Raw genomic sequence first — 26,951 nt, 5'->3', positions numbered from 1 at the left:
CTACTTCTCTAACTTGCTTTTCCAGATGCTTTTTGAGCTCTTCCATGGCCTGGGACCAGTTCATGTTTTTCTTGGAGGCTTTTGATGTAGGCTCTTTGACTTTGTTGAATTCTTCTGGCTGTATGTTTTGGTCTTCTTTGTCACCAAAGAAAGATTCCAAAGTCTAAGACTGAATCTGAGTGTGTTTTCACTGCCTGGCCATATTCCCAAACAACTAACTTGACCCTTGAGTTTTTCAGCGGGGTGTGACTGCTTATAGAGGAAAGAGTTCTATGTTCCAAGCTTGAGGGGATGCGCTGCCACACCAGCACTCCTCCTTCCCCAAGAACCCCCAACCTGGACTGGACTTAGATCTTCAGCAGGCTCTGCACTCCTGCTGTGATCTGCCACTTAATTCCTCCCACCAGGTGGGCCTGGGGCCGGAAGCAACTGCAGCTGGAGTACTGTAGCTGCCCCACCTTCGCTGCCCCTGGGGCGGTGGCTGAACTGCGAACTCCTTCTTTCACTCTGTCCCCAGCAGCTTTTCCCACTAACCTTCTCTGTTGTCTTTGGTGTTTGTGGGTTGAGAAGTCTGGTAACTGCTGCAGCTCACTTATTCAGGGCATTAGGGCCCAGCTCCAGGTCTGGTTGGTCCACGCTGCCCACACTGGGCACTGCTTCGCTCCGCTTCCAGCTCCATGCGCGAAAGATCTCACCCATCCAGGCTGTCCTGGGCTGGAGCCCTGCTTCCCTGTGCTATTTTGTGGGTTCTGCGGTTGTAGAATTGGTTCAGAGCCATTTTTTATAGGTTTTTGGAGGGACTTGGCGGGGAGCTCACGCTAGTCCCTGCTTTCCAGCTGCCATGTTGGCTCTGCCCTCCTTCCCCCCACCCCCAACACTTTCTTAGGCTGTAAAACTCTCCTAGAGAGACAGCTAAGTGGCACAGTGAGTAGAGCACCAGTCCTGGAGTCAGGAGGACCTGAGTTGAAATCTGGCTTCATACACTTGACACACTTAGTAGCTGTATGACCTTGGGCAAGTCACTTAACCCCAACTGCCCTGCCTTCCTCCCTCCAAAAAACAAAAGCAAAAACTCTGCTAGAACAATACTGCTTTCCTGCTATTAACAGCTTGAATTCTACCTGTTAACACAATCATCAAAGAAAATTACCAGTAAAAATTTAGGCTTTGCACTCATTTTGTGATCTCTTCATTTTATATGAGTTTAAGATAAACTTACAATTTTTCTTCTTCCTCTTTTTGGAGGGAAAGAAGAGTTAATTTTTTAAAGTTGATTTATTTTTAGTTTTCAAAATTGATTTCCGTAAGTTTTAAATTTCTTTCCCTTCCCTCCTCTCCTCCTCCCTAAGACAGCATGCAATCCAGTATAGGCTGTACGTATACATTCCTATTAAACATATTTTCACACTAGTCATGTTGTATAGAAGAACGAATGGGAGTGACCATGAGAAAGAAAAACATAAAACAAAACAAAAAAAGAAAATAGTCTGCTTTGATCTGCATTCAGACTCCATATTTCTTTTTCTGGATGTGGATGGCATTTTCCATCACAAGTCTTTTGGATTGTTCTAGGTCTTTGCATTGCTGAGAAGAGCTAATTCTATCAAAGTTGGTCATCGCACACTGTGGCTCTTACTGTGTACAATGTTCTCTTGGTTCTGCTCACTTCACTCAGCATCAGTTCATATATGTCTTTCCGGGTTTTTCTGAAGTCTTTTTCTGTTCATCATTTCTTATAGCACAATTGTATTCCATCACATTCATATACCACAACTTGCTCAGCCATTCCCCAATTGATGAGCATCCCCTCAATTTCCAGTTCTTGGCCACCACAAAAAGAGGTGCTATAAATATTTTTGTACATGTGGGTCCTTTTTCCATTTTTATGATCTCTCTGGAATACAGCCATGGAAGTGGTATTTCTGGTTCAAATGGTTTGCACATTTTTATAGCCCCTTGGGCATAGTGAGGAGTTAATATTTTTGAGCATGAGATTTTAAGTTAAAAGATCTTTGCTCAGAATATAGTTGTCACACTGACAAGTTGTATGACCTTGAACTCTCATTATGTCCCACTAGGCTTCAGTTTCTGCAGCTATAAAATAAAGGAGGTTTGAACCAGACTGTCTCCAAGGTCCCTTCCAGCCCTTAAATTCTACTGTGATAATCCTCATGTTTTGTGTGAGTTTTCATGCTAAACATCTCAGAATGTTACTGACTTTAAAATCCAAACTCAGAAATTTGCCATCCTTTTCCCTAACTACAGAAAATGCATTTGGTAGTGCTTGTTTAGTTCACTTACATATAAAATTGTCCCTTCTAAGGGTGATCATATAAAAGTACATATGGATAAGTACTTCTGTAAAAATCAAAATTAAGGTTCCTGACTTTTCAAAAGTAACATGCTCATGTTCCAACTTTTTCCTTCTGGCAAATGAGTTTATGCATTATGAAGTGTGCTAACTCCCGGGAGAAAATGGAAGGGGAGGAATAGGGTTAGCACTACCATTGCTCATATGGATAGGATTAAGAATGGGCATTTGAGAGCATTCTTGTGATTTCGTAGTTTTCCTCCCAGATGAAGAAACTCCCTTTACTGATGGCGGTACATATCTTCTCTGCTACTGACAATAGCATCTGTACTCTAAACACTATCTAATATGCCTAGTTTCACACAACCAGTGTGGATCACAAGCAAGCAAGACTTAGCTTAGGTCTTTCTGACTCCAAAGCCAGTTTTCTGTTGGCTCACAGGTGAGAATTGTAGATAGTGATGGCTATCTCTGGTGAAACTTTGAAAATCAGCCAGAAAGGCAGCGAAAACGCACCCAGATGCAATCTCCAACTTTGGAATATTTCTTTGGGACAAAGAAGACCATCCACTGTACCACCCACTATACCAGCTGCCTTATGGGAAAACTAGTCCTTTCAATATAGTTAATGGGAACCAAGAACTACAGTTAATTAAAAAACAAAAATCAAGCCATGATGTTTTAGAGTCATACATTCTATAAAATATTGACCTATTTGAAAAACCTTGTAAAGAAACTAGTCTTTCCCTCTTGAGAAACAGTGAAGGTAGAAAACATGTACATCTTTAAATATTCTTTGCAGAGAGGGTAGTACCAAGGTCACTGTAGCTCCTCATTAGGAAAGATACCTAACCATGGATGTGTGCCTGAGTCTAGGGGACAGTGGGTACAGCCAGAGATCAGAGTATGTTCTGTGAATGGCAAAATAGTCCCTTCTCTATAGCATCTCCATTGCAGCTAAGGTAAAGTGCTGCTGTTATTGGTTTACCTTCAGAGTATATTAAACATTATCATGATTCTCCCCCCACCTCCACTTTTTTTAAAAGAACTCTATATTTTCTAGAAATTACATTCAAATGACTGCTATTGTTCGTGCTGTAAGTAAATTAAAACTATAGGAAATAACATTACCTCAAAATGTCTAAGTTAAATTTCATGAAAAATAAACAGAGAAGTCTTTGCCATTGAATAGCCTTATTGGTTTCATACTCTCAGTATCCATAATTGCTTGTCTTTGATAGTGAAACTTAATGCTACGTGTTACAAATTTCCTTTTGTTCTTAGAAAGTTAAAGGTCATATGGAGATTATCTTGTCAAATCTTATCATTTTATATGTGATGAAGCTCAGACCTAAAGAATTTGAACAACCTGCCCAATGTAACGTTCTCCTAGAATAGCACATATTTACCTGTTTCCAGGTGGTAATTCTTCCAAGATTAAACATCCTGATTTTAACCAAGATATCTACACTAACAGGCAAATTTCTGGTTTTTTTAAATAAATTTTGTAGGGGGGAAGGCAGGGCAAGTAGAGTTAAGTGACTTGCCCAAGGTCACACAGCTAGCGTGTCAAGTGTCTGAGGCCGGATTTGAACTCAAGTCCTCCTGACTCCAGGGCTGGTGCTCTACTCACTGTGCCACCTAGCTGCCCCAACGGGCAAATTTCTAAATGTTCTTTTTTTTAAATAACATTTTAATTTATATGTTGTTTTTACGTCACTATTTCACAATCTATCTTTCTCCCCCTTTTGTTTTTAGAGCAAAGAATTTTAAAAAGAGGAAAGTACAGTTCTGCAAAACCAACCAATATATCATCCAAGTCCAGCATTGTGTGCAGTGTCCATATTTGTAGACCCTCTGCTTCTGCAAAGAAGGGAAGAAGGTGCATTCTCATCTCCCTTTTGGGACCAACCTTGCTTATAATCTGAAGTTCGTTTCTGAAATACATCATTCATTGATACTCCAGACCCTGACCAGATACTATGAGATTATTTCCTATCACCTGGAACTTGAAGGCCACACTTCTCATATTGCTTTTAGCCTTATACAGTAATATAGACCTAAACGTAAGGAAGTTCACATAGCACAAAGGATACGTCTCTTTCTCTGCTGAGGCCCAACCTGATTTTCTTTTAACTTCGCTGCTTTTTACTCTGTCACTGATCGTGGCAATTCCCAGGTGATTCTAACAATCACGAGACATGCTGTTTTAAAATTGATCTGCCCATGGTTTTATTAGTCTTAGAGAAAAACAACAAATTCTGGCTTTACTTGTCATAAGCATCAAAGACAAATAAAACATTGGAAGGAGCTTTAGAGGCCATCAGATCTAACATATATCTAAGTAAGACTCTTTTATAACTCCCCTAATAAGTGCTTACGTTAAAAAAATTTTTAAAAAAATGGTTACATTTAGCCTTTACTTAAAAGACTTATAGTTAAAGTTCAACCCACATCCTACCAAGGGGAGCGCCTTCCACTTTTGGTTAGCTGTAATTATTTGGAAGTTTTTCCTTATATCAAGCCTAAATCTTCTCCTCTGTGACTTCTACACATTGTTTCAAGTTCTGCCCTCTCAAGTCAAGCAGAACAAGTCTTATCTCCTTTCCATATGATGTCCCTTCAGATAATTGAAGATAGTTATTATGTCTTAGTGTCATGTCTTCAGTTCTCCATGACTTTTTTAACCCCTGATCTTTCAGAGATCTCTGATAGTAACTCAGTAATCACATTTGCCAGTTTTTTCAGTGCTCTGGGGTACATGTAGTTCATCTGGACCTAGTGACCTACACTTATCCCAGTTAGGGTACTCTCTTACTATCTCCTTTATCTTCAGTTTCAGTGTCCTATTAGCCATTTTTGTTCTGTCATTTATAGTCCAAAGATTATTCTCCTTGGCAGGGGAAAACAGGATTTGAGCAGCTTTCCCTTCTCTCTGTTCTTTTAATGTTATCCCAGCCATCCTGAGCCAGAAGTCTTATCTCTTCTTTGATAATCTTCTTTTCTTCAGTAGTTTTTGAAAACCCTTAACTTTCTTTGCCTGCCTCAGCTTATTCTGAGCTTTAATCCTCCAGACTTTTGGCAGTTCTTATAGGACAGTGCCATGCTTTTGTGTTTTTTTTTATTACTAGCATTTGTCTTCTATACAAATCTTTCAAAAACTAAGTTATAAAATAAAATCTAACTTGCCTCCATATTGGACTCTTTAGAAAAGTTCTCCCTCTTATTCTTCATCAGAATTGTTTCTCATTGTATCTTTAGTATTTAATTCCTCAGAGCTTTCCATCCCTTTTAGGCTAATCTCTTATGAAATTTTAGTCTATGAGTTCCTATCCTGTTTCTTTGAATTTTTTTAAAGTATGTGCTCTTAAAAACCTTAGTTACCAGCTTTCCCTTCCTTCCTTATCATAAATTCTAAGATAAAATAGTTTCTTCTCTTCAGTGTTCACATCGTTTGTTCCCCATCAACCATTTCCTCCTTGCTGATGAGAATCCGGTTCTGAACAGTTCCTTTCCTTGGTTCCTCCATTCAGAGCGTCCTCAAGGTCAAAATTATTATTTTCATAATTATACTAACACATTTTAATTTATTAATTTATAGCACATTAAATATTGGTAGACATAACCCATATAAACAAAAGCTCCTTGGGGGTCTTTAAGAGTATAAAGGGGTCCAAGACCAAAAAATTTGAGAACCTCTTCTACAGAGTACTAGAGACATTTGCTGAATGTGAAAGTAAGATACGACACCTAATTTTTATCTCTCTTTTTAAGAACTTGGGGAGAACTGAGAAATGAGGGTTTAAGAACAAACTCATGAAACTATATGTAAATTGGCAGGGCAGGTGGGTTCTGGTTGCTCCGTGAAATTAGTATCTTATGATATTACGGTTGGTATTTCAGGTTTAGCTGCCCCAAAAAAGCTTATCACCCATACATGCCCGTAAAATGTTTCATATTAACTGTAAAGGACAAATGGTATCGACTTAGAGGATTCCAGCATTAAGTATGGGTTTGACTAGGTGACCTCTGAGAAAACTGCCAATTATTAAAGTCATTATTCTTAAGCCAAGTTTGATTTCTTACTGTGTCTCCTTTTGCCTATACTTAGACCTTCCATGTGATAGTATATCACATATGATTTAAGGCATAGTTTCACTAAGAAGACTGTTTTGTACTTTGGTTAAGTTTCTTTGCCTTTTCTCTCCCCTTTCTTTCCCCACTCTCCCCCATGTGAAAGCCCATGCATGCAGACACCCACATGGGGAGCAATTGACTGGAAGAGACCGGGAAGTCATTGATTTATATAATATTTCCTCTCTCTCTCTCTCCCCCTCTTCTCCCTCTCCACCTCCCTCCTCCCCCTCTCCCTCTCCATCTCCCTCCTTTTCATTCTTTGTACCTATTTGTCTTCCCTTCATAGCCCGAGAGATTCCTCTGAAGTTGAAAAAGGCCATGTTAACTCTTTTAGGAAATAATGGTTTGAGAAGTTCAGGCAGAGAGAAAGTGGAGAATCAATTAGGAAGGTGTCCTGTTGAAGAGAATTTCTTTTTTTTTTTTAATTTATTTATTTAATATATTTAGTTTTCAGCATTGATTTTCACAAGAGTTTGAATTACAAATTTTCTCCCCATTTCTACTCTCCCCGCCGCCCATCCAAGATGGCATATATTCTGATTGCCCCGTTCCCCAGTCAGCCCTCCCTTCTGTTACCCCACTCCCTTCCCATCCCCTTTTCCCTTCCTTTCTTGTAGGGCAAGATAAATTTCTACGCCTCATTGCCTGTGTATCTTATTTTCTAGTTGCATGCAAAAACTTTTTTTTTGTTTGTTTTTGAATATCTGTTTTTAAAACTTTGAGTTCCAAATTCTCTCCCCTCTTCCCTTCCCACCCACCCTCCCTAAGAAGTCAAGCAATTCAACAGAGGCCACATGTGTATCATTATGTATAACCCTTCCACAATACTCATGTTGTGAAAGACTAGCTATATTTTGCTCCTTCCCAACCCATCCCCCTTTATTGAATTTTCTCCCTTGACCCTGTCCCCTTTCGAAAGTGTTTGTTTTTGATTACCTCTACCCCCATCTGTCCTCCCCTCCATCATCCCCCCTTTTTTTTTTTAATCTTCTTCCCTCTTCTTTCCTGTGGGGTAAGATACCCAATTGAGTATGTATGGTATTCCCTCCTCAGGCCAAATCTGATGAGAGCAAGATTCACTCATTCCCCCCTCACCTGCCCTCTCCCCTCCTCCCACAGAACTGCTTCCTCTTGCCACATTTATGTGAGATAATCCACCCCATTCTATCTCTCCCTATCTCCCTCTCTCAATATATTCCTCTCTCATCCCTTAATTTGATTTTATTTCTTTTAGATATCTTCCCTTTATCTTCAACTCACCCTGTGTCCACTTTCTCTTTCTCTCTCTCTCTCTCTATATATATATATACACATACATATATACATACATATACATTCACTTATATATATAAAAACATATATATACATACACACACACATACATATGCATATTCCCTTCAGCTACCCTAATACTGAGGTCTCATGAATCATACACATCATCTTTCCATGTAGGAATGTAAACAAAACAGTTCAACTTTAGTAAGTCCCTTGCAATTTCTTTTTCTTGTTCTTTTTCTTGATTACCTTTTCATGCTTGTCTTGATTCTTGTGTTTGAAAGTCAGATTTTCTATTCAGCTCTGGTCTTTTCACTGAGAAAGCTTGAAAGTCCTCTATTTTATTGAAAGTCTATATTTTCCCTTGGAGCATGCTACTCAGTTTTGCTGAGTAGGTGATTCTTGGTTTTAATCCTAGCTCCATTGACCTCCGGAATATTGTATTCCAAGCCCTTCGATCTCTTAATGTAGAAGCTGCTAGATCTTTGATTATTCTGATTGTGTTTCCACAGTACTCAAATTGTTTCTTTCTGGCTGCTTACAGTATTTTCTCCTTGATCTGGGAGCTCTGGAATTTGGCGACAATATTCCTAGGAGATTTCTTTTTGGGATCTATTTGAGGAGGTGATCAGTGGATTCTTTCAATTTCTATTTTGCCCTGTGGCTCTAGAATATCAGGGCAGTTCTCCTTGATAATTTCTTGAAAGATAGTATCTAGGCTCTTTTTTTGATCATGGCTTTCAGGTAGTCCAGTAATTTTTAAATTATCTCTCCTGGATCTATTTTGCAGGTCATTGGTTTTTCCAATGAGATATTTCACATTGTCTTCCATTTGATTTGATTCCTTTGGTTCTGTTTTATAATATCTTGATTTCTCATCAAGTCACTAGCTTCCACTTGCTCCAATCTAATTTTTAAGGTAGTATTTTCTTTAGTGGTCTTTTGGACCTCCTTTTCCATTTGGCTAATTCTGCCTTTCAAGGCATTCTTCTCCTCATTGGCTTTTTGGAGCTCTTTTGCCACTTGAGTTAGTCTATTTTTTAAGGTGTTGTTTTCTTCAGTGTATTTTTTAGTATTTTTTTGGGTCTCCTTTAGCAAGTCATTGACTTGTTTTTCATGGTTTTCTCACATCCTTCTCATTTCTCTTCCCAATTTTTTCTCTACTTCTCTAACTTGCTTTTCCAGATGCTTTTTGAGCTCTTCCATGGCCTGGGACCAGTTCATGTTTTTCTTGGAGGCTTTTGTCGTAGGCTCTTTGACTTTGTTGACTTCTTCTGGCTGTATGTTTTGGTCTTCTTTGTCACCAAAGAAAGAATCCAAAGTCTGAGACTGCATCTGGGTGCATTTTCGCTGCCTGGCCATATTCCCAACCAACTAACTTGACCCTTGAGTTTTTCAGCGGGGTATGACTGCTTGTGGAGTTAAGAGAACTATGTTCCACACTTGGGGGTTATGTACCAGCTCTGCCATACCAGCACTCCTCCTTCCCCAAGAACCCCTAACCAGGACTGGACTTCGATCTTCAGCAGGCTCTTCACTCTTGCTCTGATCCGCCACTTAATTCCTCCCACCAGGTGGGCCTGGGGCTGGAAGCAACTGCAGCTGTACTTCTGTAGCTGCCCCACCTTCGCTGCCCCTGGGGTGGTAGCCGAACGGCAAACTCCTTCTAGTCCCACAGCTTTTCCCACTAACCTTCTCTGTTGTCTTTGGTGTTTGTGGGTTGAGAAGTCTGGTAACTGCTGCAGCTCACTGATTCAGGGCGCTAGGGCACACTCCTCCCGGCTCCTGGTCTGTTTGGTCCGAGCTGTTCATGGTGGGCTCTGCTCCACTCCGCTCTGCTCCCAGCTCCATGTGGGATAGACCTCACCCAGAGACCATCCAGGCTGTCCTGGCCTGGAGCCCTGCTTCCCTCTGCTGTCCTGTGGGTTCTGCGGTTCTAGAATTGGTTCAGAGCCATTTTCTATAGGTTTTTGGAGGGACTTGGCGGGGAGCTCACGCTTGTCCCTACTTTCCAGCCACCATCTTGGCTCTGCCCCCTCTCTCTGAAGAGAATTTCTTACGCCACCAGAACAGTTTGTTGGAGTGGGTGAGGGTGTTTTAGATCATTAGTGTTCAGCATCACCAAAGTGTCTGAGTTCTCTATGACTGAAAGGATGAGTCAGAAACATTTGAGTGTTTGTTATTCCTATGAGTTAAAAAGAGGTAGAAATAGGTTATCGCTGTCTTGTACTGGAATATAATTGCTCCCTTGCCTGTATCTATTAGTGTCGTTTTGATATAAATTACTTCATTTGATCCTCACAAGATTGTGAGGTACATGGAAAAGCTTTCCTGTAGATGTTTAGCAAAGCACTTTATAATGTGTCTCATGTCATTCTTATAGAGTAGATGAGACATATGTGGGCTAGGCCATAGGGGGATTTGAAATTGGTTGAATGCCTGGGAGTAGTCATTAATGGTTCCATGTCAATTTGAAAGCAAGTCTCCAGTTCAGGGCTTCAGATATCTACTGGCCATGTGCTATTTTAACATTTTTTATCAGTGAAAAGATAAAAGTGTAGATGTTCAAATTTGTGTAAAACGCAAAACTGAGAGAACAGTTAACACAATGAATGACAGAATCAAGATCCAAAAAAGATCTTGACAGGTTGGGGCTGTGGGGAGGTGTCCCTGGGTGCAGCCTTTTGGCTGAGTACAAACTTTATACAACGAATCCGTTTTACTAAGGGGATTTGTTCTGCGAAGTTTGGATTTAGTCAAAGGGCCGCAGTTGAGGACCTAGAGGACCACATGTGGCCTCAAGGCTGAGGGTTCCCCACTCCTGGGCTAGAACATTGGGTTGCATCTTTTTTTTTTTTCGGGGCAATTGGTATTAAGTGACTTGCTCAGAATCCCACGTCTAGTGACTGTCAGATGTCTGAGGCTGGATCTGAACTCAGGTTCTCCTGACTCCAGGGCAGTTGCTCTATCCATTGTGTCACCTAGCTGTCACTGGTGAATCTGATAATATAATATTTAATAGGGATCAGTGTAAAGTAATACACTTGGGCAAAAAAAACCTGACAAATAGGGAAGGCATGGTTAGATGGAAGGATTTTAGTAGGATGCAGACTCAGTGAGGGGATAGCTAGGTGGTGAAGTGGACAGAGCACTGCATCTGGGGTCAGGATGTCTAGAAGAACCGAGTTCAAATATGTCCTCAGACAGCAGCCGTGCGACCTTAGGCAAATCACTTAACCCTGTTTGCCTCAGTTTCTTCTTTTGCGAACTGAACTGGAGACAGAAATAGCAAACTAGTCTGGTGTCTCTGCCAAGAAAACCCCCAAATGTGGGGTCATGAAGAATTGGACACAGCTGAACAATAACAACAAACTCAGTGAGTCATCAGTGTGGTCTGCCAGCCAGCCAATCAGCCAGTCCAAAAAACCCTAATAGTCTTGGGCTTCATAAAGAGAGGCATAGCTTCCAAAAATAAGATGATATTTCTCTTGTAGGAGCAGGAATGGATGGGTGGATGGGTAGATAGACAGGCAGAGAGATAATAGAGAGACACATACCATATGTCAGGCACTGTGGTAAGCTCTGCAGATGCGAAAACAAGGTAGTCCCTAGTCTCAAGGAGATTATGTTCTAATAGGGGAAGACAAAACATAAAGGGAAGCTAGAAAGGGAGTAGTGGGGGAAGGATGAGAGGTACATGCTCAAGTACCAGGCAGCCAGTTAGGAGGTGAAATAGTCTAGGGTGGTACTGGAGCAGCATTCCAGAGGACTGTTCTGCCTTGTCAGACCACATCTGGAGTGCTAACCATTCTAAGTGGGACATGGATGAGCTGGAAGATATTCAGAGCGGGGCAACCAGAATGGGGAAGTCCTCTACTTTTAATTTGTGTCATACAAAGATTTGCTAAAGAAATTGGAGGTGTTTAGCTTGAATAACAAGAGATTTGGGCGGGTGAGAAGGGAGAGAAGAACCCAAGTTTTTCCCTGAAAAGCTGTTATGCGAAAGAGGGATCAGACTTGTTCTTTCTGGCCCAAGAAGGCACAGGAAGAAAGAAGGAAAGTTGTAAAAAAGAAAACTTAGTCTCGATAGCAAGAAAAACACCTTAGTAATTAGAATTATGCACAGGTAGAATGGAATGCCTCAGAAGGTAATAGGCTCCCTCTCGCTGGAGGTCTTTAAGTAAAGGCTCAATGACCGCTTGTGCATCTTGTAGTGGGGATTTTGGGGGAGGGGGAATGGGTTGCACTAGCTGGCTGCTGAGCTTCCTCCCAATGCTGAGATTCTATGATGTGAAATATACAGTAAAACCTCAATGAACTGAAGTCCACTTAACTAGAAACTGTAACAAGCTATATCTCCCCCTCCCACTCCCTCACCCCCATGCTTGAGCTTTAGGAGAGGAAAATCAGGAAGCTAGTGAGAATGAGGTAAAACACTCAGCCTTTGAGACAGCAGAGGTCCCAGGCTCAGTATTGGTAACTGACCTCAAGGTGCTGCCATCTATTTCCCAAAATTGTTTTTAGACTTCTTTATGGCAGTAGCCCCTAGACCAACACAGAAGATGTGGATGCTGCTAACTTGAGCACCTTCTCTGCTTTACGTGGACCATGTTATATTGTTCTTGCCTCTTATGTTTCTGAAAGCAGTTTGATGTTAAGGCTCACTTGGTCCTCTCAAACTTGTTTGGTCAATAGGAGAGGTGGGAGGTAGGTGCTATTGTTATCTCCAGTTTACAGGTAAAGAAGCTGAGCTAGGCAGCAGTTACATGACTTACTCAAGATCACACAGTTTGTAAGTGTCTTAAGGCTGGATTTGAACTCAGCTTTCCTGACTCCAGGCCCAGAGCCCTATAAATTCTATCACCTAGCTGCCTTTAATTGGGCTAGATGCCCTGTGAGACTCCTTCAAGATCCAGACCTGTGACTACTTCTGATGCTGTGTCTGGATTGCTTTAACTGTACATTCCCTCTCCATCATGTACAGGGTACATTGTCACCAGGGTCCTGTAGCATAATGTGCTTGGTTATATACAATATACTTCTATAAATGCCCTATTTACTACTGTTAAAGATAGAAAAAGATACTAAGATATAAAAATGAAGTCAGTTTTATCCAACACAGCTTTCAGTAAAAGGAGGTATTAGTAAATGTTCAACAACCAGCTCACAAGGGATGGGATTGGAAGGTTGGGGGATGGACATATTCTCAGACATGTATTTGTGACACACTTTTAAGTTTAATCTCTATTATTAACATTTTCTCCATCACTTTCTTAAGTCTAGATAATCAACAAAACAACAAATCACGTGAATAAATGTGTAAAAATAAAATAAAGTAAAATAAATTTGTAGCATTTTCCTATTTCTGGTACTGGAAATTTAACAACCGACTCTCAAAAGCTGGATATGAGCAGGCTCTAGCACATTCCTGAAAACACCCGAATGTGCAAGCTTGAGAGTTCTCGAGCACATCCATATACACTACTCAGCACCTTAAAGAGAGCTAGTCCTGTTTTGGCTGTGCTCTCCGAGTAGTTAAAGGAGTATACTTTTTGACACTGAACCTGATGAAGTCAGGAAGGTTAGTACGGGCCCTTGTTGAACACCCTGGTTTTTGTTTTTAGGAGTGAATGTATCTGCAGGCCTTTGGAGACAATTTGGATAAAGCATGTACTTTCCCAGAATCCATGCAAGAGCTGGGTAAAAAATGACCCTTGCACAGCATAAACTCCAAACTCAAAAGCTGAGTGTTCCATCCTTCTCCCCTCTGCAGCCCCATGTGTGCTCAACATCTTTACCTTTTCCAAACCCATTAGACATTTAAGTTCAGTTGCTCAAGGTACAGAAATAAGCCTCCAGTGAATGCATGTATGTGTACACACACACACTCTCTCTCTCTCTCTCTCTCTCTCTCTCTCTCTCTCTCTCTCTCTCTCTCTCTCTCTCTCTCACACACACACACACACACACACACACACACACACACACACTCTCTCACACTCCATGGAATATGTGCTGCTAATGATTTCTCAGTACATACCTAGTATTGAACCCAACATTTTCCCTTTCCGTCATTAATTGTGCACTCCCTAGTTTTTCTTCAGAGACAAAGATAAAAAAAATAAATCCCCAGTTTTCCCCGAATATTCTCACTTTTAAGATACTTGGGTTATTCTCTGTAATTTGTTGCTCCTGAACTTGGTGTCAGGCTCTTTTTTTTTTTTCTGGCCAAGTCCAGAATGATGCTTAAGTGAATTCGATTTGGGTTTAGGGAATCATTTCCCACTTAGCAGACTTCCAGGAGGGCTGAACCACTTCAAAGGTACTTAAAGGGTGCTCTCCCCCTTTCACATGTGGCCCCTTGAGAATCTATTTCCCAACCACTATTTCTTTCCTGCTACAGGGAGACAGGGGATAATTGAGGTAATGCCTCCACATCTTTCATGCTTGGTGAGAAAATGCTATCTAGGTATATAATTCCTTAATTAACCTAATGCTCAGGAAATAGTCTTAGACTTAAAGCTGCAAGAGGTCATCTTGTCCAACTATTTTACAGATTAAAGTTACTAATTAAAATTCAGTTAACACCCCCCCACACACACACCCCACTTCACTACTCCAATATAAGAATTTGTTTTGTTTGACTATCCTTATTTGTTATAAGGGTTTTCTTTTTCTTTTTCTTTCCAATGGGTGGGATGTGGGAGAGAATAAAATATATGTTTGATAATTGAAAAAAATTACTTTAAAAATGAGCCATAGTTTATTTAGAGTCCTTATATGAAAACATTTTTTAATTCCGTATTTACTGTATAATGAAAATGAAGAGCTCAATTCTCAAAATAGGAGATGAAATACTGAAGTGAGCTGAGAAATAGTCCTGTGTTGAGTCCCAGAGCACTTAGATATAGTACTTATTCCAAATAGTACTTTCACTTGGTAAATACCCAGTGAGTTTTTGTCAAATTGAGTATGTGATTGAAAAGGGGGAAATAGCAGAAGCAGAAAAGATAGTGAAGAAAAGTTTGGTGTATTCCAGGACTTGGAAAAGAAATTTTTCCATAAAAATGAAAAGGAATAGTGAATCCAAGAGGAGCATAGTATAAAACTGATAAAGTTCCATGATTTACTAGACTGCTAAAATAATTAATTTTAAGGTAATTGGATTTTCTTGAGGTTTTTCTACTCTTTTAGGTTAGAGGAGTGGAGGAGGAGAGTATACATGAATTTATTTGTGGATCTTCTCTGTGCTTAAACCAAAATGAGAAATAATTGGATATAGGCATATGTCTCCATACTGAAACAACCCTGCACATCCATGATTATTTAACAGTCGTGAAATGATATGGAATCTTTACAAAACATGAGAGTAGAGAGATTGTGTCGTTCTGGATTTCTTGAAGACTTCGTATTATGGCTTTGTAAAACAGATTTTCCCCATTACTTCTGCCCAGAAGATTCAGCTAAGGACTACAGCTTAAGTTCAAGTTTTACTAACTTGGTTGTGTTTTAATTCTCTGCCCTTTGAAATTGATAGAATTATTTATGCTGTTTTCCTTCAAAGACTTCTTCCATACTTGTTATCTTGTTGGTTTGGATATTCCCACCACCAATGCAAATCACTGCCCCTCTAAAACTTTGGAGATGGCCTTTGAGAGCTCCTGTGATCAAAAGTTCATCACCTTCCAGCCTATCTGGTGACCAGCTATTGCATGAAGAGTATGCACATTTAGCTGTTCCTGGGCCCATTCTTGAAAACTTTGCAGCTTAGTGCAACCTACCAGAGCTTGTACGTACTCTACTGGTATTGGATCAAATTAGAGCTAGAAGAAACCTGGAAGGCCATTTAGCCTCATCCCCTCCTTATACAGAGGAGCAAACAAAGGCCCAGAGAAGTGTGGTGCCTTGCCCAGAGTTACACAGCTAGGAACTGTCAGAGTTGGACTTTGAAATCTACTTCCTCTTGACCAGAAGCCATGCTGCCATTTGTGATGCAACTACTGTGCCAGGCTTCTTTCTAGACACTCAACTAAAGTAATGGGAGCTGTGAGAAAGAATGACAAGAAATAGAACCATCTTTAGCTTGATGATATAGCAGTAGCTAGTGAAACTAGGCAATTTGAGATAGCTTTATAAAACTTTGGGGGCAGGAGGATAAGCAAAAAGGGAAATATTTTGAGGGAACCAGAAAACACAAATGCTATTCTAAATTGTATATGTGGATGGCAACATCTTTCTTCCCAACCCTTGTTCTTTTCTACAGCTTACTAGCCCCTTCTGTTTTTCTTTGTTTGGTGGCTATTTTGTTTTAAAATCTGAATTTGAAAGATTTCATTCAAATCTGTGCCTCCGTCATATGTCTCTTTAACTTTTGTTGGGGCTTTGGTAGCATGTGCACTGGAATTATCTACCTTTCATACTCTAAAACCATAGAGGTTTCAAAACTAAGAAATATGACAGAATCCATTGGCTGGCGTTTCTGTGTCAGAAAGTACCCCTCTTTAATTATGGTTTTCCTTTATAAAGGAAAGGTGTCGGTTTTTAAAATTAACTTTAAGTGGATTATTTGTACCAGTTTAGCTTATATCCAGAGATCCATTATACACTGTATTCTATAAAGGATAGCAAATTTCTTTTTAATTTTTTTTAAGTTAAGTTTCTTTTTTGGTCAAGTAAAAAAACCAATTTTCTCTCATTCCTACCTCTCCCTAATTGGAGGGAGGAGGGGGAAGAAAAATAAAATACTTCTAACAAATATACATAATCAAACAGAACAAAGACCTGTGGTGGCCATGTCCACAAAATTTATCTCATTCTACACTGAGTCTCTGACCTCTGTGAGGCGATAGGTAACGTCCTTCATGAGTTTTTATTTTTAATTGTTTTTAAAAAACATGACATTTCAAGGACATTCATTTTCCCACATCTTGTATATGATGCTTTTTGGACAAAGCTTCAAATTAGTTTAAGATTTGGATAATGTATGTGAAATGAACTACAATAACTTGAGTACTTGTGGCTCAGAATGCTGAGATTACTTATAAAAAGAGCATTTTCTTTTTTGAAAACTATAAAATTGAGAAATAGTCTGCTTTTCCACATTTTTTTTTCTAAATGGGTGTGTTTTTGTATATTACTACTACTAATAGTAATAGTAGTCTTTTTTTCTCCTAGTTCCTATCTCTGAGTCTTAATGCTCTATACCTGTGCTTCTGTCTTTTTCCTTTTTCTATAGGGAGACATCAGGCTTGTCTGGTTTTCTTTCTTATTAATTATTTACAGGAATTTCTTTGAAAACATTAATTTACCATTTCCTTGATAATCCTCTCAATTTGTCTGAAATAACTCTTCAGTTGTTAGTAGTAGAATTAAGCACTTGATGAGAACAGTAAAAAGACTTGCATTTTATACATAAAGCTGTATTTTAAAATTTAACCATTATTTACTTATTTTTTATAAATAATAATAGAGGAATGAGTTCTATATAAACAAAACCCTCTTAAATGAAGAGCTCATTGCCAAAGGAGTTATATTCTGTAGACTTGTATTTGAAAGATAGTCATCAATATATAACTATATTTGAAATTCAGTTATTAATGTAAGCAGTTATATTTGATTTTGCCTCTTTGAACTCTCAGGTTATTCTTCTTTCTAAAAGGATGAAAGCAGGCTAATTATTAGCCAGTAATATGATCAAATTGCTAAGCACTTCAAGGGTGCCTGGTTCTATTTCAGTTCTCAGCAAGTGTACATTTAATAATATCTCTGCTAAAAGCAGTTACTTTTTCATAATGTATTATGAAGTCTCTTAAAAGAACCTGAATGATAAAGAACCCATTATCCTTATTTTAATGTGTTTAACTTTAGTTTCATTTATAGCAGACTAAAAATTAGCAGTAGAATTGTGTACCTCTCTTGCCATTGTGTAGAATTTGAGATGTGTATGAGCCCACTGTTTGGCAGAGCTTAAAGAACTGCGTTAATTACAGATGGAAAAGCTATTTTAGAACATTCTGAAAGAAAATTTAGGAGTAGAAAATATCAGGTATATAGCATTCCACTGCAGATTTGGCCAGTAGACATAGGACATATGTTGGCAACTTTAATTTCTCATCAAAACAAAAATCATTGGAATTATAGCATGTTACTTTTGAATTGAGGGAGATTTAGAATCTATTTTAGATACCTATGACCTTATTTAGTAGGTCCATAAAGATCATTAATGTTGTACCAGAAAATCTCCTTAGTTGTATATATATTACAGGAACTCTGATTTATTATAAGTCTAATAATTTCTTCCTCTCAAACATCACAATTATTTGCAGGAAGAACTTTATTTAGCATGTTGGCCTGTGTCCCCCAACACCAGTGTTCTAGGGGCTTCTACTTTCTAGCATTGATAAAGCCTTTGAAACATTACTTGCAAGATGACTTTGGAATATAATATGGGACTTTTCCTTGCAAGAACCAGATAGCTTGAAGACATTACTGTTTAATACTCTGTGACCAGTGATTGTGAGCCTTTTTAATAGTTGGGTATCTGCGTAATTCTCTGCCGATATGAGGTACTTGGGTAATCTTGAAAGAAGCCAAGCACAGAATGGACCCTAAAGACACCCATCTGTACAGATAGTGCTGATAATCTAAGTCTACAGCGCATGAGGATCAGTAAGTTTTATGTGATAACCAGGAAGCTTCAGGCAGTCTGTTACTTTACATTTGTTTCCTGAACAAGGTTGTCATTCCTGTTGTCTAGCTCTGAAAGAACCTTTACCCCAATATACAAACAATAAAAATCACATTTTAATATTTGTTGTTTAGTCATTTCAACATGTCCAATTCTTTGTGACCCCAATTCTTGGCAGGGATACTGGAGTGGTTTGCCATTTCCTTCACCAGCTTATTTTGCAGATGAGGAAACTGAGGCAAGCAGGGTTAAGAGACTTGCCCAGAGTCACACAGCTAATAAGTGTTTGAGGCCAGATTTTAACATGGAGAGATGAGTCTTCCTGACTCCAAGCCCACCACTCTGTCTACTGCACTATCTAGCTGCTCATTTTAATATAGAGGGATATCCTAACAGCATATTGATTTTTTAAATCAATACAAAACTTTTGAAATATTTTCTTTTTTTCCAATTACACATAAGAACAATTTTTAACATTTGTTTTTTTTTAAAATTTTGAATTCCAAGTTCTCTCCCTCCCCTCTTTCTCTTCCCACCTCATTGAGCAGACAAGCAATTTGATATAGCTTTTACATATGCAGTCATGCAAAATGTATTTCTATGTTAGTCATGTTGGGAAAGAAAACACAGACAAAAGGAAAAAACCAAGAAAAACAAAGTTTAAAAAGTGTGCTTCAATCTGCATTAAGATTCCATCAGTTCTTTCTCTGGAAGTATATAGCATTTCTTATTATAAGTGCTTTGGAATTTCATTGTATTACTGAGAACAGCTAAGTCGTTCGGAATTGATCATCATACAGTATTGCTGTTTCTGTGTATGTACACTGTTCTCCTGATTTTGCTCATTTCACTTTACATCAATTCACGTAAGTCTTTCCAGATATTTCTGAGAGCATCCTGCTTGTTGTTTCTTATAGTACAATAATATTCCATCACAATCATAGACTACACCTTGTTCAACCATTCCCCAGTTGATGGGCATCCTCTCATTTTTGAATTGTTTGCCACCACAAAAAGAACTGCTAGAAATATTTTTGTTATCTATAGATCCTTTTCTTCTTTTTTTTTTAATCTCTTTGGGATACAGACCTAGTAGTAGTATTGCCAGATCAAAGGATATGCAGAGTTTTATAGCCCTTTGGGCATAGTTCCAAATTGCTTTCTAGAAAGATTGGGCCAACAGTGCTTTAGTGTTTCAAATTTCCCACATTCCATTCAACGTTTGTCATTTACCTTTTCTGTCATATTAGCCAATCTGATGGGAGTGAGAAAGTAGCTCAGAATTGTTTTAATTAGCATTTCTCTAATCAATAGTGATTTAGAGCATTTTTACATAACTATAGATAGCTTTGATTTCTTCATCTGAAAACTACCCGTTCATATCCTATGAACATTTATCAATTGCGGAATAACTTGTATTCTTATAAATTTGACTCAGTTCTCTATGTATTTGAGAAATGAAGCCTTTATCAGAGAAACTTTCTGTAAAGATTTTTCCCAGTTAAGAATACTGTGTATTTCCCTCCATCCTATTCCCCCACCAATTTATCTTTCTCTCTTGTTTCACCCTGTCCCTCCTCAAAAGTGTTTTGCTTCTGACTCCACCTTTCCAATCCACCCTCCCTTCTATCAGCTTCTCCCCCCACTTTCTCTTGTCCCCTTCCCCTACTACTTGACTTATGTGCCCAACTGAGTATTTATGTTATTCCCTCTTTGAGCCAGTTCCAATGAGAGTAAAGTCCAAACATTGTCTGCCACCCCCCATCTTTCCTTCTACTGTAAAAACTCATTTCACACCTCTTCTGTGTAAGATAATTTACCCCACTCTACTTCTTCCTTCCCCACTCTTTCTCACTCCTTACTTTTTTTAAGATATCTTCCCATCATAGTCATTCCTTTTTCTCACCCCTTAATTTGATTTTTAAGATATCATCCTATCATATTCAGGTTACCCCTGTGACCTCTGTCTACGTATATACTCTTAACTGCCCTAATAATGATAAAGTTCTTAGGAGTTACAGGTATCATCTTCCCATGTAGGAATTCAAACAACTTAACCTCATTGATTCCCTTATTATTTCTCTTTCCTGTTTAGCTTGTTATGCTTCTCTTGAGTCTGGTGTTTGAAAGTCAGATTTTCTGTTCTTCTCTGGATCATCAGGAATAGTTGATAGTTCTCTATTCCATTAAATGCCTTTTTTCCTCTGAAGGATTATACTCAGTTTTTCTGGGTTGGGTAGGTAATTCTTGGTTGAAATCTTAGGTCCTTTGCCTTCTTGAATATTATATTCTAAGCCTTCCACTCCTCTAATATAGAAGCTGCTAAGTCTTGTATTATCCTGACCGTGACTCCACAACATTTAAATTACTTTTTTCTGGCTTCTTGAAGTATTTTCTCCTTTTCTAGAAACAGGGGTGGGGAACCTGTGGCCTCTAGGTCTTCAAGTGCGGCCCATTGACCAAATCCAAATTTCACAAAGCAGATCCTGTTATTAAGGTGATTTGTTCCATGAAGTTTGGATTCAGTCAACAGGCCACACTTGAGGACTTAGAGGGCCACGTGTAGTCTTGAGGCTGCAGGTTCCCCACCCCTGTCCTAAATACTCTACAATTTGGCTATACTATTCCTGAGAGTATTCATTTTGGGATCTCTTTCAGGAGGTGATCTATTTTACCCACTAGTTCTAGGCTGTCAGGGCAGTTCTGCTCCTCCCATTTTGATCTCGGGTGGTGTATCTCTGACCATATGATTGGCATTATCTAATGGTTTTACATCAGAAACCAATATGCTTTTATTAATGGGACATTTAACAAGATGTGGCATCTGCATTGTGACTGTGCCCTCAGAACCATTAGATTTACAGCTGAAGCATCCTATGTGTATTCTTTCCTTCACTGGAATATGTGCTCCTTGAAAACAAGGACTGTGGGGCAACTAGGTGGCACAGTGAGTAGAGCACTGGCCCTGGAGTCAGGAAGATTTGAGTTCAAATTCGGCCTCAGACACTTTACATACTTAATAGCTGTGTGACCTTGGGCAAGTCACTTAATCCCAACTGCCTTGCCCTCCCCCCTCAAAAAAGAAAACAAAGACTGCCTTGCTTTTGTACTTGTGCACACACAATCTCTTTTCATTTCCAGTGAGAGTGAGGAGCACAAGATGAGTAGACATTGGATGGGTCACTACATATGTCAGATCTCATTATCTTTCCCCAGAACTGTACTCCTCTTCCAAAATTCCTCATTTATGTGGAAGGTACCACTATCTTTCTAGTCTCCCAGTTTTTCCCTTCATTATTTTTTACTTCTCACCCAACTAAAACTGTTCTCTTCAAAGTTACCAAGAATCTCTGCCCAAATGTCCAATCTGATGGCATTTGCTCAGTCCACATCGTACTTGACCTCTTTGTATTTGGCACTGTTGACTTCTCTCTCCTTTCTTAAATCCTTACATTTTTGTCTGAGTTGCTGGAAATTATTTTCCTCACCTATAAAACTATCATACCTAACTTCAAAAACTTGAAAACAGAATTTTTCTAACTTTAAAAATGAAATTTTAGTAGATTTTTAATCCATTTGTTAAAAATATAAAAAATGCAACACCTTTGGATTAGTGTACATGAACAATTGATTGCCATAATGGAAGATGGAAATTTATTAGCCCAATTAAAGAAAAACCTTTGCAGAAGTGGTGAATGGAATTGAAAAATGAGTACTGTGATTTTGTAAGTACAGCCAATGATGCATTTCCAGCTGGGTCTTTATAAGGTAATCTTTTTCAGCTATGCTAGCCATTAACACTAAGTATGAAAATAAACTAAACTTAGAATCAGAAATTGAAATTACCATATCACAAAGTATTGAACAAATATTTTCAAAAATAATGAAGCATATTCTATTTCATTTCATTCATTGAAGTATCACTTAATATTTTAGCAAGAACAAATAGGTTTTAAACTAGTAATAAAAGAGCATTTTCAGTGTAATGGTTCATCTTTACCATTCTTTAATTTCTCTTTTTGTGTAAGTTTTTTAGTATCCATAATTATTAGTATAGTTATATATGTATGTAATTTATGAGTAATGTACATTTGTTGAGTGCATGTGTTCAAAAACTTTTTTTCCTGTAAGAGTACATGATCAAGAAGAGAGACACCACAGCCCTAAAAGATTAGGGATAGATTAGGAATTTCTGGGTTCTTCCAAAATACATAGAGAATTGTAGATAAAATATATAAGATAAAATATCATTACAAAAAATGAGCAGATATTACAGTCCTTTCACAAACATGGAAACTCTTAATTTGCCTAATTGAGGCCAAAATTGTCACCAGATGACAAGTATCAAAAACGTGATCTAGTTAGTAATAAATTTTAGACCTTGTCTCCAGTGTCTAATGTGTAGCTCGGCCAACTAAGGGAGCGGCCCTCTTCTGATGATTAGAGTGTTTATACTGAGGAAGCCGGGTATTGATGACATCCAACACTGATTAAATGAGTTATGTCCTACCGTAAATGAGGAAACTCGATCCAAGTCATATTCACCCTAATTCTGACAAGAAAGTACAAATCTATCTACAGCATGCAGTGCTTGACTTTGAGTTTCTCAGAAGGCCTTGATGAGAGTAGTTGTTGAGCTTTATGTATTTCAAGCAAATTGAAATGTATCAGAGCAAAAGGTGAACGTGTTTTCGTATAAAATCCTGTTTCCTTTTTGGAGCTAATGAAGATAAACTAGGCTAATCAGTTCCTAGAAGAAAAAGGAGGTGAATAGTCACAGTGATCCCTGCAAAAAAAAAAAAAAAACCAAAAAACTTTTATTGCTATTTTTTGCTTTTATATTACATTCATTTCCAAATGTTACCTTCCCCATCATGTGTCCAGCTATTCTTTTTTTTAAAAAACATTACCATAGTTTCTCCCTGTATTTTTTTTTTACTCCCCTTCCTAGAAAGCCATGTATCATAGGCCCGTATAATAATATTTTTTGTTTTTTTGGAGGGGAGAAAGGAAGGCAGTGGGGGGTGATGTGCCCCAAGGTCACACAGCTAGTATGTCAAGTTTCTGAGGTCACGTTTGAACTCAGGTCCTCCTGACTCCAGGGCTGGTGCTCTACTCACTGCGCCACCTAGCTGCCCTAATAATATTTTTTAAAGACAAAAAAAGGAGAAAAAAAATCAGTATAATGGAACAACACATCCAAAAAAATCTGAAAATATGTGCAGTGGACCGTACTTAACGGACCTCCCACCTCAGCAAAAGGTTGCGATGGTGGGAGTATCTTCTTGCGCTCCTCTCTGGAACCATGCTTGCTCTTCATAATTTTGCAACATTCACTTTTGATTTTATTGTGTTCATCTTTCCATCTACATTGCTCCAGTCATTGTGTATATTGTTTCTGCTGAACTTTATTCTGCATCAGTTGATATAGATCTTTCCATATTTTCTGTATTCTTCACATTCATCAGTTTCTTACAGCACAATATTCCATTACATTTATCTTTCGCTTTTTTTTAGCCATACCCCAATATATAAGCATCTATTTTGCTATCACAAAAAAATGCTGCCATAAGTATTTTAATGTATATGGGGGTTTTCTTAGCAATGACTTCCTTGGGGTATAAGCCTAGTAGTGGAACTCTGGGTCAAAAGATAAGGACATTTTGGTCACTTTATTTACATATTTCCTCATTGCTTTCTAAAATGGTTATGCCAATTCACAGTTCCACTAGGAATGCTCTAGTGTTCCTCCCTTCCCACAACTTGTTCAACATCAGTTATTCCCATCTTTTGTTATCTTTGCCAATTTGGAGGGTTATCAGAAGAAACCTCAGGGTTGTTTCAGTTTGTATTGTTCTTATTTTTAATGATTTGGATCATAACAACTATCATGTGGTTATTAAGTTTCAGGTAATCAAATATCTTAAGTAATTGCCTCTATCCCTTGTTTATTTAAGAGCATATCTCCTACCCATATTTTATGTCATCTGTTTCTGTTTTCATTTTGAATATTAAGATCACATATCCATTTAGGACCTATTGTGGACTATGCTCTAAGGTGTTGGTCTTTGGCTGATTTCTGCCAGATTGTTTTACAGCTTTCTCAGGAGTTTTTATCAAATAGGACTTATTTTTAAAATAATTTACATTTTCCAGTTTTTTGAACACTGGCTTATTGAGTTACATTGTTCCTGATTCTTTCTTGTCTAGTCCTTTCCATTAATTTTCCTCTGTATATTTTAACCAATACTAAATTGTTTTAATGACTTCTGCTTTATAATATAGTTTGAAGTATAGAAGTGCTACTCCCACTTCATCCTTACTTTTTTCATAATTTCCCCATGATATCCCCTTCATAATTTCATTGTCATAGCGATAAAAGTGTAAATTAGCTTTGGTAGTATTGTCATTTTTATTGTATTGGCATAGCCCAGGCATGGAGCATTGAATTTTCCTCCCATTATATAAGTAGTTGAAGGCCATATAGTTTGAAAATGTTCTATTGTCTTATCTATACACTGTGGAGGAAACTGCTATCATTAAAGTGGAAAAGCAGAAATTAACTTCTTGTAGCTGTGGATTACAAATCTGGTGAAAAGTCCAGCTTTTTGCCTTTCACAATTACTCATCAGAAGTCAGACGCTAAGTATCTGTTGATTTGTCTCCAGCTGATAATAAGAAAACAGGAAATACCAACTACTGTACTAGAAGAGTCCCTCTTGTACTGGCACGTGGTCAAAGTAGGATGTTCTGCAACCTCTCCACTGGAGAGTTTAGTTTGAACTCTTTGTGGGGCAACAAATACAAACTGCAAAATATTGTTTTACCAGCAAGCTTGGGGAGCAGTAATGACACCAGCTAGTGCAAAGTGATCTGTTTGCTTGATCTTAAGGTCACTGAGCCAGCGTTTGACCCTTTTATAATAGTGTGCTTCCAGGCATCCTTCGGGAAGAAGAGTTTACTCTATGAGCTGAAAGTGGATCATGTACAATTTCCTATTCTATATAGGAGCGGGGGTGTGGTTGGTACTGAGGTATTATGTAACGGACCATGCCTACTTCCCAGCCTCCATTCTGGTTGGTTTGCATTGAAACTCATGCTCATTGGTTAACTTCTCGGCTAAGAATCATGGAAGAAAATGGAACTAAATCTCACGTTAAAGACTGTAAGGTCATTATCCCCATTGAATTCAGGCCAGTGTTGCCATGTGTTTTGATTTTTAATTTGTTTTTAATTTCCCCCTCCCCTCTTCAATTTCAGCTGAAGGCCTGCCCCAGGTGTATTATTTTGGGCCGTGTGGGAAATACAATGCCATGGTACTGGAGCTTCTTGGCCCTAGCTTGGAAGACTTGTTTGACCTCTGTGACCGAACGTTTACTCTGAAGACTGTGTTAATGATAGCCATCCAGTTGGTAAGTAAGGACTGTGGTGACAGAATTTGCTGCCTTGTGTAAGCCTTTCATGTGTTTATGTTTATGTGTCTGTTTGCATGTATGCATATATACATATATATATATATATACATATATATATATATATATATAAACATGTTTTCATAGTATGTATTAACTAGCAAGGGTATATTGAGTAGTGCCTGACTTTGCCTATTCTTTATGCCATTCTAGGAAGCTTTCAGGGACATCAGATTTAAACAAAGAAAATTTAACACCAGGCCTGTGTTTCCCAACAAAAATTTACAGATATTCTGATATATAAAAACAATCTTGGGTAATATCCCATCTTTAAAGGTGAAGCAAATAATTTAGTGTAGGAGAGAGAGTATAATTCTTGAAATCATCCAGATGAAACTGATTTGCTTAATGACTCACTTATAGATTTTTAACACATGGTAGTAAGTTTTCCATTTGGTTGGATTCGTGAAAAAGCATGAGATACCACACACTGAGCAGCTGTTGCAGGGTCTAAAGCAGCATAAGGGAGATTCTACCATGATGAAAAGTCTATTCTTGCCTCCTTTCATAGCAGAGACTGCCATAGTTGTAGAGTCTGGTTATTCATTTCTTGAGAAAAGAAAGTACTTCAAATTTAGAAACTGAAACCAACTTAAGGATCAGATGAATGATTCCCATGAGAAGACTATCCATCCATTATGAGAAGGATATAGATGTGTGATTATTTATCGACAAATGGTCATAAATAATAGGCCACCAAGACTTAGGCTAAAAAAATCTACCGTCTTCTCAGTCTAAAATTCAGATATCTAAAGTCCTTTAACTTTCATAAATGATTAGAAAGGCCTTTGCAAATATAAATTTTTTACATGACTAATAGCTCATTTCTCCATATCACCTTGTGCTTTACTCACATCAATTTTGTGAAGTAGGTGGTGTATACATATTATTGTTATCTCCACTTTACAAATACAAAAAATGTAGTAGTTTCATGATTCACTATTTATGTGTTATATTTACTTTGGCATTATAAAATCTTTACTTTTTAAGACAAGTAGAAAGTGGAAAAAGATTGAGTTTTAGGTTTTTAACTTATTTAAGTGACAAATCTTATGCTTTATTTTTTTCT

At 38.3% G+C, this 26,951-nt stretch overlaps 1 protein-coding gene across 4 annotated transcripts in view; it reads left to right on the top strand.

Moving 5' to 3' along the window:
* Positions 1-26,951, top strand: part of CSNK1G1 (casein kinase 1 gamma 1) — a 261,324-nt gene that overhangs the window by 192,849 nt on the left and 41,524 nt on the right. For all 4 annotated transcript variants that reach the window (XM_036734507.1, XM_036734509.1, XM_036734508.1 and 1 more), the window contains exon 5: positions 25,671-25,822. In XM_036734507.1, coding sequence (XP_036590402.1) covers positions 25,671-25,822 — 152 coding nt within the window. The remainder of the gene's footprint in view (positions 1-25,670; positions 25,823-26,951) is intronic.

The sequence above is a fragment of the Trichosurus vulpecula genome, chromosome 8 (assembly GCF_011100635.1).
Source record: "Trichosurus vulpecula isolate mTriVul1 chromosome 8, mTriVul1.pri, whole genome shotgun sequence".
Lineage (NCBI taxonomy): Eukaryota > Metazoa > Chordata > Mammalia > Diprotodontia > Phalangeridae > Trichosurus > Trichosurus vulpecula.
Note: the sequence above shows the minus strand (reverse complement) of the source record. Positions and strands in the feature narration are given on the sequence as shown.